Source organism: Balearica regulorum, chromosome 3 (assembly GCF_011004875.1).
Source record: "Balearica regulorum gibbericeps isolate bBalReg1 chromosome 3, bBalReg1.pri, whole genome shotgun sequence".
Taxonomy (NCBI): Eukaryota; Metazoa; Chordata; class Aves; order Gruiformes; family Gruidae; genus Balearica; species Balearica regulorum.
The window spans coordinates 78,482,016-78,494,662 of record NC_046186.1 but is presented as its reverse complement, the minus strand read 5'-3'; the positions used below and the strand labels follow the sequence as shown (position 1 = coordinate 78,494,662).

At 39.0% G+C, this 12,647-nt stretch overlaps 1 protein-coding gene across 1 annotated transcript in view; it reads right to left on the bottom strand.

Annotated features, from left to right (window-relative positions):
- The window catches only part of LOC142601289 (uncharacterized), a 36,725-nt gene that overhangs the window by 11,850 nt on the left and 12,228 nt on the right, over positions 1–12,647 (bottom strand). The window contains exons 8-11 of the mRNA XM_075750080.1: positions 12,022–12,130; positions 7,418–7,583; positions 4,956–5,171; positions 3,108–3,254 (exon numbers count right to left, since the gene is read on the bottom strand). Coding sequence (XP_075606195.1) covers positions 3,108–3,254; positions 4,956–5,171; positions 7,418–7,583; positions 12,022–12,130 — 638 coding nt within the window. The remainder of the gene's footprint in view (positions 1–3,107; positions 3,255–4,955; positions 5,172–7,417; positions 7,584–12,021; positions 12,131–12,647) is intronic.

The window sequence follows — 12,647 nt, the reverse complement described above, 5'->3', positions numbered from 1 at the left end:
TTGAGGTTCCTCCAGCTCTACAGATGTATGCTATCAGGCAGGCAATGGAGAGCAGGAAGGCATGTTGTTACTCAGGCCCACTTAGACCACAGAAACTTTAAAAATATTATGTTGTCAATTATTGTTGTCAATTCCCATAAATAAGTGTCTCATATATAACATCAAATATCACAGTTTGTGTCATATAGAATTTATATTCCCACTAACAGATCAAAAAGCTGAGAAAAGGCAACAAATACTCATGGATAAAGCAGTGAAAATTCAAATGCTACAAAAGTCTGTCTACATATTCCCAGAATTCATACTTCCCTGCTTCAGAGTTAGTAAATGGTCAGGAAGAACATTCATAGACAAGGAAATAACATGCTCAAAGGTCATTAAAATCCCTTGCAAGATTAGACAGCAAAATCCATCTAGCAAGATTGGAAGTAAGCACATTTGACCTTGGTTGAAACTTTTCCAACAAGAACATTAAGAATTGTTATGAGTGTACTTTTTAGTAGAACTCTCCTCCCATGAAAATGAATATATCTTTTCTCGTAGAAATCATTAACATCTATCCATAGCTGTATGTCTGGCAGGAAACTGGCAACTCGTTCCTGCCAAATGTATAATGTGATACATTCAGAAATCAGCTTGTTGGGAGAGAATTCTTATTAATAAACATTAATAATTAGTAAATATTAACCATTTGGCCAACCTGTACATATTTCAAGCCATATTCTGAAAGAATCACTAATGATATGCTGGTAAAATGGACATTTATCTTGTGTCACTAAAGCACAGCTTGAAGTGGCCACTTCTTCACCAACTAGGTCATGCTACAGTACCAACAGAAATTATCATTAATAAAAGTATTATAGGCAACCAGAATACATCTTTTTCAGCAATGTAGAACATCTCTCGGACATGTTTGGTTTTGGTTTGGGTTTGGTTTTTTTTTCATAAAATCATGTCTTCCAAAAATCTGCTTCCTAGTTGTTTTTGTACGTATGTTCAAATTCTATTAGCTTTGTCAGATGTTAAGTGTTGTTTTGCCTTCTTGATTTCAGCTGATGAAGTTCTAGCTTCACTGGTCCTAGCTAGCTTTAACTTAAATACCTTACACAGGTATACACATTCCCTGTGGCATGCGTCTCTGCTTCTGTTACTGAAGGTTATCCCATTCACTTTGATGTGTTCCCATGCACAGTTTCTCAATTCTTGACAGAAACAGCATGAGAGTTTGTTTCATCTATATCCAAATCTTAGAATTGTCCAGATTCACAGAATCTTTGAGGGAAAGCATCTCCCTGCTAGCAAGAGAGCTCATATACAAAGGAAACACAAGTGAGTCACCATGTTCAGTTCTATTGCTACGACACAGATTTTAGGCTTCTATTTCATGTGCCATTTACCAGAGCCTTAAATTCTAGATTCAAATGATCGGCAGCCACGCTATTCACTGCAAGGCCTTCTTCTGCCGTTAGATCAGATAAAGAACGTGTGTCTCTGTCAAACATTTCAGAGTTCACTCAGGACGTCTGGGCACTATGCCCACCAGTCTAGCTCATGCTTGTACTGGATTCCAGTTGGATTGGATCCAATGCTGGCTGGCTGGTGAAAGCTCAGATAACGGCGAGCCCAAAAGTCTGCTGTCCTCAACTCCCCCCTTCTCAGAGCTGTTGCTGAAGCCACAATTTTTTTTGCACATGGCTGTGTGCCACAGGAGGAAAATGAACTCAATGGGTGCTAGGAGTCTCTACGTAGAATAAACGTTCCTGGTTTTTCCTCATTTCACAAGAGTACTTGAGATGTTCAGATGAAACAAATTCTTTCATACCTTGTAAGTTTCCAGGGTAAGCTACCAAAGATAGCTTTTTGACTTTACTGGCCACTTTAGCTGCAGATATTATATCCCACATTACTGGTCTGGCTTGTAATTCTGCCCACCGCAGCACAGAGGAATGGAGAGATCCCAGCTGCAGCAGGGACTGGGGAGATCCAACATCAGTATAGAACAAATAAAACGATTTCCTGCAGCTAAACCCTCCACATTCTGACTTACATACAACATATATTGCTTGAAAATATAGCCAGTCTTGAAGGCAGGCACATAATATCTGCATCCTATTTGAAGCTACTATTTCACGCGTGACCGATTCTGCTCTTTTGAGCATATTCAGTTTAGAATTGTTCTTGTCATTATCTCTTTTCATCTCTGGCACCATGCAGGATTCACTAAAGTCACTGTCTAGTGACTTTCAAGCCACAAACTGCCATGATCACTAGAGTGGAATAGTTGCCTCCTTTCTCATCTGACATGTTTTACATTTGATTTCAGTCCCTAAACAGGCAGAGAGAGCAGTGTGTTGGCTAATCTAAGCTAAGACAATGGAGTCATGAGATGAGTTTCCAGTAGGTAGGGGGAATTTCAGAGACACTGTTTAATTGAACAAAGCATATTTCAGCTAAATGTGAGCAAAAGGAAGAAAGGGGTCTTGTAATAATCAAGATGCTCATAATAAATAGCAAGAAATACAAAGCTAAGAGGAAGAAAAGCACAACGAGATATTTAGATACCCATATATTCTGAAGAGTGAGATGTGTAAGAAATGTGGTAAGCTGGTGGTAGCGGAGCAGTCATTGTGATACCAGTTGGAAACAAGCATCTCACTTGACATGCTGAGTTAACTTGTCACAGCTTGTAAAAAACTAAGTGATTTTCCCTCTGACTTTATAAAGCAGAAGGCCACTAGTGCTTATTGGCAAGTAGGAGCTTAAATGGCAAAATGCTGGATTTATGGTTTGCTGAAGCAAGGTATGGTGGTTCCCTGTAAAACCAATCTGTGAAGTAGCAGGTACAATGAATTCAGAGCGTATCTGCAAACAACAGGGAATTCAGTTAGTCTGGAAAAGGCAAAAAAAGTTTTGTCTCCTGCTACTGCAAAACCAGAAGAAAAACTACAAGTGAAGTTACACTGAATCACAGCACAAGCCCACTGCAAGAAAACATGACCATGCTTATATAAAGACTCTCATTTGCACAATTTTGATTCCAAAGAACATTCTCTTAAATAAATATATGAAACTGTGGCAAAGTGACTACTGGCAATAGGAATGCGTACTTTGCTATTCACATCTCTAAAGAAGTGTTTCTGCAAAGATGTCTTTGGCCCCACATGAGAGATGCTGTGGCTCCTGTGATTATCTCTCCATGATCTTTCTTCTTGTTTGGATGAAGATGCTGTCTCTCGCAGAATAGCTTCTGCAACCTAATGGAGAATTTGTTATAAATATATAATTTTAAGTTCAAGTCACAGCTAGTAGAATCAAACAACCCTCAAAGCCATCTGATTTTCTGTTGTAATAAAAGTGATGATATTTAAACTCAATGAATGAAATTTCATATCTTGTTCTGCTAGGGACTGAAACTCCTCAGTATCAGACACAACAATCTTTGTATATGGCACCCTAGCATCTTTATGTACAGCATCCTAATACTACTCTCACACTACAAAAATCTTCAGTGGCTTGAGCAGTAGTTCTGCATCACCAAATGTCCCAAAGCAGCAGAAGTAATATAAAAATGTGGCCTACAACAAAAGTCAATTAGCTTTTTCTTATCCTTACTTATATTGGAATTTTTGTATTTTTTCATTCTGTACATGTGACACTAATCTTTTTTTCTGACCTTCACAATCTGTAAAAGGATGAGTCATATGAACAGATAGGTTTGGGAAAACCAATAATAAATTGAAATGTAACTTGAAATGACATTTTCAATGGAACTTAAAGATGTTAGGTGAAAAATCTCATTAGCAAGAACATTAAAATCAAATAAAAAGAGAGACCAAAGCTTCTTCACTCCATAAAGCAAAGGACAGGTTAATTGGTGGTTCTAACATCTTTCAAAGATACATTACTATAACTTAGATTTGCAAATTAGGGAAATACCTAGGAGTAAATGGCTCAAATTTGTTTTCTCGTAGGTTCAGCTACTCTGTGAAAGAGTAGGATTCATCTCCCCAGACTGCACCATCTAGAAGATAATTATCTGTTCTTGTCGCTGTGACGCACATAGGATGAAATTGATCCCTCTTTAAAGGCCCATATTTTTCTCCCTTGAATACACAGGGAGATGAAATGAGCCACTCAAACCAGACTTCTGTCTTTTGAATTATAGTCTGAACCATTTAATTTCTGTGTAAGAAGTGGGTAACTGCATTCTTCTCCCTTCCTTTAACTCCCTTAAATGAAGTTACTCAGTTATATAGTAAGGTAGCAAGTAACCCTACAAGTGTATTACCAAATGGGATACTCAATGAGAAAGGGCAATAGAATCTATTAACCTATGACTGAACCTCTTTGATTTCAGGAGATCACCAGAGACATTTACACTAGCCAGCTCTATTGTCTTTCCTGCTCCACCTCAGTGTAACTCCCATTCAGGAATCCAACTTGTGCCTTTGTAAGGCAGGCCACTGACAGTGTTTTCTTCCCAGAAAGTTTACAGCACAAAATAAGAACTGAAATGAGATTTAATAAAAAGTCCCACCACATCTATGACCAGAAACCAGCCTGCATCTTGCTGTAGATCTGTTTTATTAAAAAGGTAAATGGTGTTATATACATAAATACTAGAATTAATTTCAGGAGACTTTAGTTGTCTAATTTAGGCACTAAATGTCAATTAGTTATCTAGACTCACTCCCTGGGTAGTGGAGGGAGACATCTACCCTGATATAATACAGGATGGCTGAATCAACTTGCAGAGGTACCCACCTTGTGGGTAACTAAGTGGAAGAGGACCACGCAAAGAGTATATTTTAACATGGCTTACTACAGAGCTGATTTTCCCCACTTCAGGCTAAGCATGGCAGGAATAGAGGAACAGTATTCATACGTGCCAGCTCCAAAGAAAAAATATGCTTGAATTTTTCAGACACTATTAAACAGATAATATCTTCCAGTACCGGGGTCTCTGATTTTCTGTCCATGAAATTCCCAGCTTCTGGGTTTTTTTCTGTTTTCCATCTCTGATGTTCTGAAACTCTGAGCTCATCTCGAAGCTCCATGTTCTGCCTGGTCAGCATCTCAACCTGGTCTCTCAGCTTGCTGTAGGCAGCATGCCAGCAGGACTCATTTCTCTTGAACTCCTCCTGCAGTCCCGCAATCTGCTGTTTTAATATCTACCAGTAGGAAAAAAGTGTGCCATGTCATTGCCTGCTCCGGACTAGGCATGCCCACCTTACATACCCAGAAGGAAGCATGGTTTCTTTTGTTCTGCTTAAAAGTCTACAGTATAAAGGTCTTCAATGTAAAGGTCTGCAAAGAACACATTTGAAATGATTTCTTGAAAAAAACCCCAAACCCAAACCAGACAAAAAAGCCCACTGCCCTACAAACTCCTGTATTCAAAACAAACCAACTGTTGCAAAGCAAGCGGGGAGAAGTCCTTGCTGTGTGAAGGCAAAGCAGGAAATGCAAACTAATCATGCAAACAAACACCATTAAATGTGGATGTTTAAAAAAAAAAAAAAGGCAAGGATACAAGGTATGTTTTAATGGCAAAAATGTCAGTTCATCAGATCTTCATGTAGTGACAAGGGCATGTGATTAATTAAACAGTCCTTACAAACAGCAGAGGATCACAAAGACATCATTTTCAACTGAGTTCAGGAAAATGAAACTAGTGAAATTTGGTGCATTTTGGAGAGGACTTTGCCATATACATACATCTCCATTATTTTTCCCTACTCCCTTCTCCTTCCCTTACCTGTGCTGATGCCAACACCGAGTCCTCTTCCTTCAGAGCACTTGTGCTGCATACTGCAAATGCAAGGCTGGTGGAGCTAAGCTGGAAATGTGCAGTTTGCTCTGTAGTCAACCAATTGTCACATGCAACCCTTTCCTACTTTCCCTTCACTTGTCTATCAATCAGCCCACTTGTGTCCTCATCACCATCCTTTCTTTGCTGTGAGCTGCCTGGTCAGAATTTGGCACATCCATTGGGCATTTTCAAGAAGAAGCAGACTTCTAATCTTGGGAATCACACAGGTAAGTGTCTCAGAAAGTGTTTTGTAACTGTTTTGTGGAAAGCTAACTTTTTGAACCTACACTTACTATGTTGTCGTGTGGGAACAAAATATTAAAACAATTCTATCAATCAAACTTCATATCTAGGGCTAGACCTAGTCAGGAAACACAATTACTCCCTGGAAGAAATTATAACTTTTTTTTTTTTTTAAATCCCAGGTGGAAATAAAGCTGATGTTTCAAAATATTGTGCAGAGAGGATATGAAAAATATTTTTATTCAAAATACTAAAATAACCTCCCTGAAACAGTTAATTATTTCCTGTTGTAAATGTCACCTCTAGAGAAATATGGAACAGAGAAACCATTCATTATGTGTATGGTACAAAAATATGTATTTCAAAAATGTACAAATGAAAAATAAAGGAAGTATAGAAAGTTTGAACAAAGTACTATCTTGCCAGTTTCATTTGTTCTGAAATTTTTCTGGTCAAGAAAATAATTGAAATTGTCAGTTTGCTGTCAAATATATCCATTTGGTTTAGACATCCTTTTGCAGCAGAACATTGTTCCAGACATTTCTGAGCATTACCATTGCAAAGTCTTTTATCCTATAAAAATATAGATTTTAGCTGTCCTTGTCTCCTTTATCACTGTCTCACATGGCTCGCCATTTTTTTCTTCTCTTTATCAGTGACTCTTCTCAAAAATTACTTAAAGTCATGTTATGTCAAGCTATTTTTAATAAGGATAATAGCCACATATATTCAGAGGTTACATTTTCACTAAGGAGACTGAAATAGAGGATTCAAACAGATAGAATCCCCTAAAGGAACTTAGAAGAAACCACAATAAATTACTCAGGGATGTTTTTAGGCAGGTTAGGTTGTTAGATACACAGCTAGATATCATCAAAATACCTCAAAGCCAAAGGTCAGGATAGTTTAAAGAAAAAAATAAACTCCCACTTCAGTGATGAGAATAGAGAATGATGGCAAATAACTTTATGCCACTGGCACAATGGCTTTTTATATCAAAAAGATGTAAAGCCCACTATGGCAGGAGTTGGAATTTTTTCAAGAGCCAGCTCAGATCTGGGAAAACCAGTACAAGGAGGTACAAGGAACACGGGAACCTCCCAACCTTCCTTACAAAACAGAAGGCACAACCTAATTTTTTTCTTATGTAAAGAAAGTTGGATGTACATTTAAAACACAAACCAAAGCAATCTCCTATCAACCTGACACATCTTCGCTGTACACACAACTGTCCTCAAGAAGTAGCATGAATAATTGGCCATCTGCGACAGATGGCAGGATTCAGGTACTAGCATAAGATTCCTGCATGGACGGATATTAATTGATGAGGACTGCATATTTATTTGACAGAAGACAGCTTACTTGTATCTCTTCTGATTTCACATTTTCTCCAGTGACTCTAGATGTTCCTTTGAACTTGCTATGGGCAATTTTTTCTTTCTGCAGTGGGTGAATTTGGTCTCTATTATATTCCAAAGGATGAGTCAGCTCCTGCCTCCTAACAGCCTTGAGCTGGTCCATTCGTGTTCTGTTCAGAAGGTAAACAAAAAGTATGAAGTTGGCATAAATATTGTAACAAAAGACTGTCTAGATGTGCCTTCTTTGGACGTGATTTTTGGAGGGCTTGGGCGTGTCCTGTATAGGCCAATACTGCTGGGAGTGGCAACAAATTATCAGCACTTGTCAAAATTGAGGTCCTTCATCACTGGGAACACTCATGCATGCATTCAGCTGCAAAATTTATTCTATTGAGCAGATGGAACAATTCTCGTTGAAATTTTCTGACAATGTAATGACTGTGAACTTAGAGGCTTTTAAACATATTTTCTGTTCAGAGAGATAACTAAATTAGGGCAGACCTTCAGAAGGCACAGCTTGTTCCCTGGCATTGCACCTATAGAGCACTTCATCTTGCAAGGCTGTGGGCTGAGCTGTGTTTCCAGCAGCCCAGTCATTCCTACTAATGACAACCTCCATGAACCTGAATGAAAGAGCATAAAGTACTTTATTTTCCATAGGTAAATATACTCCAAGAGTTAAATGTGGGAGCTCAGTACCCGGAAGAGATTTTGCCTTTGAACTCAATGTTTGAAGGCAGGGGTGATCTGGAAGTGCACTTAAAAACTCAGCAAGAGGGGAAGACTATAAATCTTTACATATCCTCAAATGGAGTATATTTGTATGACTATGATCCAGCTGCTTAGTTCATTTTTTAATACGAGATTAAATTATCTGTTAGCTTCCTCCCTCAGCTTACTTCGTGACCTACAGCCACCATCTGGCCATCACTATTAGTCAAACAGCAACAAGAGCTGTAGGAGGCGGCCATGACCTCATGTTTTGTCATGTTTTCCTCGTGTTTTCCTCTCAGTAATGGAGTGTAGCACTTCAGCAGCAAAATATGAACGTTTTCAAAGATGCTGAGAGATAAACAAACTCTCCATATCCTGCTGCTCTTTACAATTCATTACCTAATTTTTTTGTTGTTGTTTTCTATCTTAAATAAACCTATCTATCTAATATTCTGGTTAAAGGCATGCTAAAAAACATCTCGTCAATAGTCAATAGAAGTATTAATTCTCCTTACATTGATGCAGTTAAATTAGCAAATAATAGCGCCCATGTGATTATGTGCAGTGTACCACTGCTCCATATCCAGACCAGTTGCCCTGAAATAATACAATATATTAGAACAAAAAGCAAGATGCAAGATCTATATATAACATCTTCCACTGAAGACTGAACAGTACTGTCTTAAGTTTCTTGCACCCTGTAAAACAAAATCCAGGTAGCTATTCCTTCCAGCAGCTCAGCTGATACCGACCTCTTCAGAACTGCACAAGAGTTACATCTGTACAAATAATCTAATCAGAGCTGGAGCATGAACCCAAGCGTGCAATTACCCAGAGTGCCATACCACTAGGACAACCTCTGGTCTTGGCATCAGCCATCCAGCACTGTGCTAGGCAATGTTGGGCAAGGTTTGGAGGTCAGCGTGGGCCAGGGATCACATCCAGCAGACAGCTCCGGTGCAGCCACCCTGGTCTGCAGGGTAAAACAGGTTAGTCATATGGAGGTGTTATGCTGCACCTCTTTGCCTCAAGGCTAGAAAACAGACCATGACCTGAGGAAATGTAGTGACCAAGGATGCCAGGAGTACACACAATACTTCTTTGGAGCCTCAGACAATCAGTTCATACCCTAGTGTCCTGGTTTTGGCTGAGATAGAGCTAATTTTCTTCCTAGCAGCTGGTGCAGTGCTGTGTTTTAGATTTAGGGTGAGAATAATGTTGATAACACACTGATGTTTGTAGTTATTGTCAAGCAGTCAAGGACTTTTCAGCTTCTCATACTGCCCTGCCAACAAGAAGTTGCGGAGCACCCAAGAAGCTGGGAGAGTGCACAGCCAGGACAGCTGACCCAAACTGACCAAAGGGATACTCCATACCACATGACATCATGCTCAGTATATAAGTGGGGGGGGTGGGCTGGGAGGCAGGCAGGCTCAAGGACTAGCTGAGCATTGGGTGGTAAGCAATTGTGGTGTGCATCACTTGTTCTGCTTATTCTATTCATCATCATCATCATCATTTTCTGTCCTATTAAACTGTCTTTATGACTTTTACCTTTTTTTTGGTATCAGTTCTCTCCCCTACCCCATTGTGGGGGGGAGTGAGAGAATGGCTGTGTGGTTGTTTTAGCTGCCTGCTAGGTTAAACCACAACACCTAGCTATAAGTTACAAATGGGAGCTAGGTGCACATCACAGTTATAAAATATAGAAAAAAAGGCTGAGTACTTTGTGCTAACTCAAATTCTTGCATGAGTCCCAGGCATACCTCTGCACGAGGCACACCACAGCAGGCTGGCTGTGAGGCAAAAGTATCCATGAAGCAAAGGTGGTTTTCCAAGAAAAAGCCTTTTAGCAAAATGCAGATGGAAAAAAGCCAAACCTGTTGGTTACTGCTGTTGCTCCAGAAACAGTGCTGAGTCAATACCACAAGGAAATTATGTATTAAAAATGGCAAACAAGTTGTCCTTGTTGAAGGAACAAGAAAATCATTGAATCCGCTGACTGATGTCAAGAGTAACCACCTCAGCGCTGCAAGGGTAGAGCCACAGGCGGCTGCTGCCTTGAGCACTCTCCAGGCTCTGTTAGGCACCAGATACACACAACACACTGCATCCCAACTGCTCTCGCCTTCTTGCCTGTATTATTTGTGCCCGCAAAGGTCTAAAAACAAAGTGCGCTTGGAAACGAAAGAATGCATAGACTGGGCAGGTCCAGGCATGTTGTGCTGCTCTCAAAAGGATTTACATTGCTTCCAGCAAGCACAAGTTGTCAACATGACAGAAGTGAAATGCTATCAATGTAGCGGCCATCTTGTGTTCCTAGCAGGCTTGCTGGTTTAAAAATATGAAGTGGATTCTCAGATTGCATAAATCAGCACAGGGCCAATGCAGTCAAGGAGGAGAAGCTGCATTTTGCAATTATTTTTAGCTTATAAATAACAGAAAGTGAGTAAAAAGATGCACATATTGTACTAGGCAGGTATTTTTGGATAAACATCTGTGTGAAAATGCTAGGGGCTACTATGGCTAAGGACATGAATAAATCCACAAAAAGCTCTTTTAAAACCCTGCACTATTATGGAAAAATCAAAGCCATGTCATCTGTGAGACAGCACTGTCAGCAGGCAGAGAATGCCGTGCTGGCAGAGAGTGCACTGCAGTAATTCTGCACCAATACATCCCTCCACAGCCAAAATTTACACCAGTAAAAGTAAGAGCGGCACCTGATTTCATTAGCAGTTTTATGAACTGTCAAATCCTACAAATATTCACATCTGGAACACCTCACAGTCAGTTCGTGATCATCTCCCCATATGTTTGCAAGATCACAAACAAGAAGGACCTTTAATGAAATAATTTATTTTTAAGACATTGGAAGTATTTTGTTAATAGACAGCCATAGGAGGAAGTAATACAAACTGATAAATGTGATTCAGAAAAATCCTTTGGCACTAATCCCATGATCTTTGAAATCAAAAGGAATGAACAAGCAGATGTGAAAAATAATTCCTTAGTTTGCATTATATACTAAAAATCCAAAACAATAAATTATGCTCATTTGGCACTAGTTAAGAACTAGGCTTGAAATGTAAAAAGGAAATTAATCTCTCCTGTGTTTACAGTAGATGGTACCTAGTACTTTCCAACAGATTTAATCACATTTTAAAAAATATATATTTGATTTGATTGTAAGCATGCTAAATTTTCATCGAAGGCATTTGCATAACCTGTAATTCGTTACAGTTGTGATGGCACATCCATTCCAAACCCCACAGTTTCAAAACATATTTCTTGCAGCAATTTTGTGCTAAGGAATTTTTTCACTTCTCTGAAGATGTAAAACAAAACAAAACAAAACCGAAACAATTTTTGGCATTTAATAATTACAATTTACAAAAGCAACTCTCAAATTTTCAAGTTCTTCATCTGTGTGATACCAAACGCATCCTCAGTCTAGTCTGAAGATAAGTATTTCTGAAATAAAGCTGTTGACTATGACACTTTTTGTTAACTTAGGAAATACGGGCTACTCTGATGTGAATGTGATGTAAGAAGTTTATCCTTCACTCTATCATCAGAGGCCTGATCCCATAAAGTAAGTTATCCAAGTTCTTACTGATTTCACTGTAATCTGAAGATGTTCAGCAACTTATAAAAAGCATTTGGCATTATTCAGCTGTAAGACCCAAACTGCACCGGTGTTTTCAGAGTTGGCCCCTTTCAGTTAGGCACTTTACTTGTTCTCTAGATGGCTAAATAAGGGTTTCAGTTCTGAAACAACATACACACAGTTTAAAAGAGGCTAGCTACTAAGTATGAATGTGGCAGCCTGATTTTAAGGATCCGAAAGGAAATACTTGCCTTACTGCACACGCAAATCAATTTCAGATTTACCTGCGAAAATTCATTGCTTTCTCTTGTTCTTCTGGCACCCTAGTCAGTGCAGGGCTTCCTCCATGAGATGCCCCAGTCTCTAATCCTCTGGTAACGATGTTCTGGGTTTCTTCGATAAAGACATTTATGTTAGTACACAGAACTTTGTGAATACTTATTAACCCTCTCCATGTATTTAACACCACAGACTGCATAAGTGCAGTAGGCTTTATTGTTTAATCTATCAAACAGATTTAAACTACCCTTGCCTAATTATGCGAATATTCTGTTCCCAGCATAGTTCTTAGTAGTGCAATTCAAGCCCTACAAATCATGATAAGTGAAACGGATTTGGGTATATATCAGCATCTGTAGCTGAATTCCTTTTCAGGAATGTGAATGCCACATGATATTTGAACCTTATTTTGAGTGTAACTTTCAAAGAGGCCTCAGAAGTTCTTTTTTAACAGCAGCCTGACAAACTGAGTGAAGATGTTCTGTTCTTAGGAAATCATCATTTTCCACTGATGTGGGGCTCTCTGTGTCTTAGGAACAAAATATGCAAATTTGAGAAATTATTTTGCCCACCTTTTTTAAAGTCACATTATCTCTGAGAAGGCTAAATAGAAAATGTGAACATCTCACTC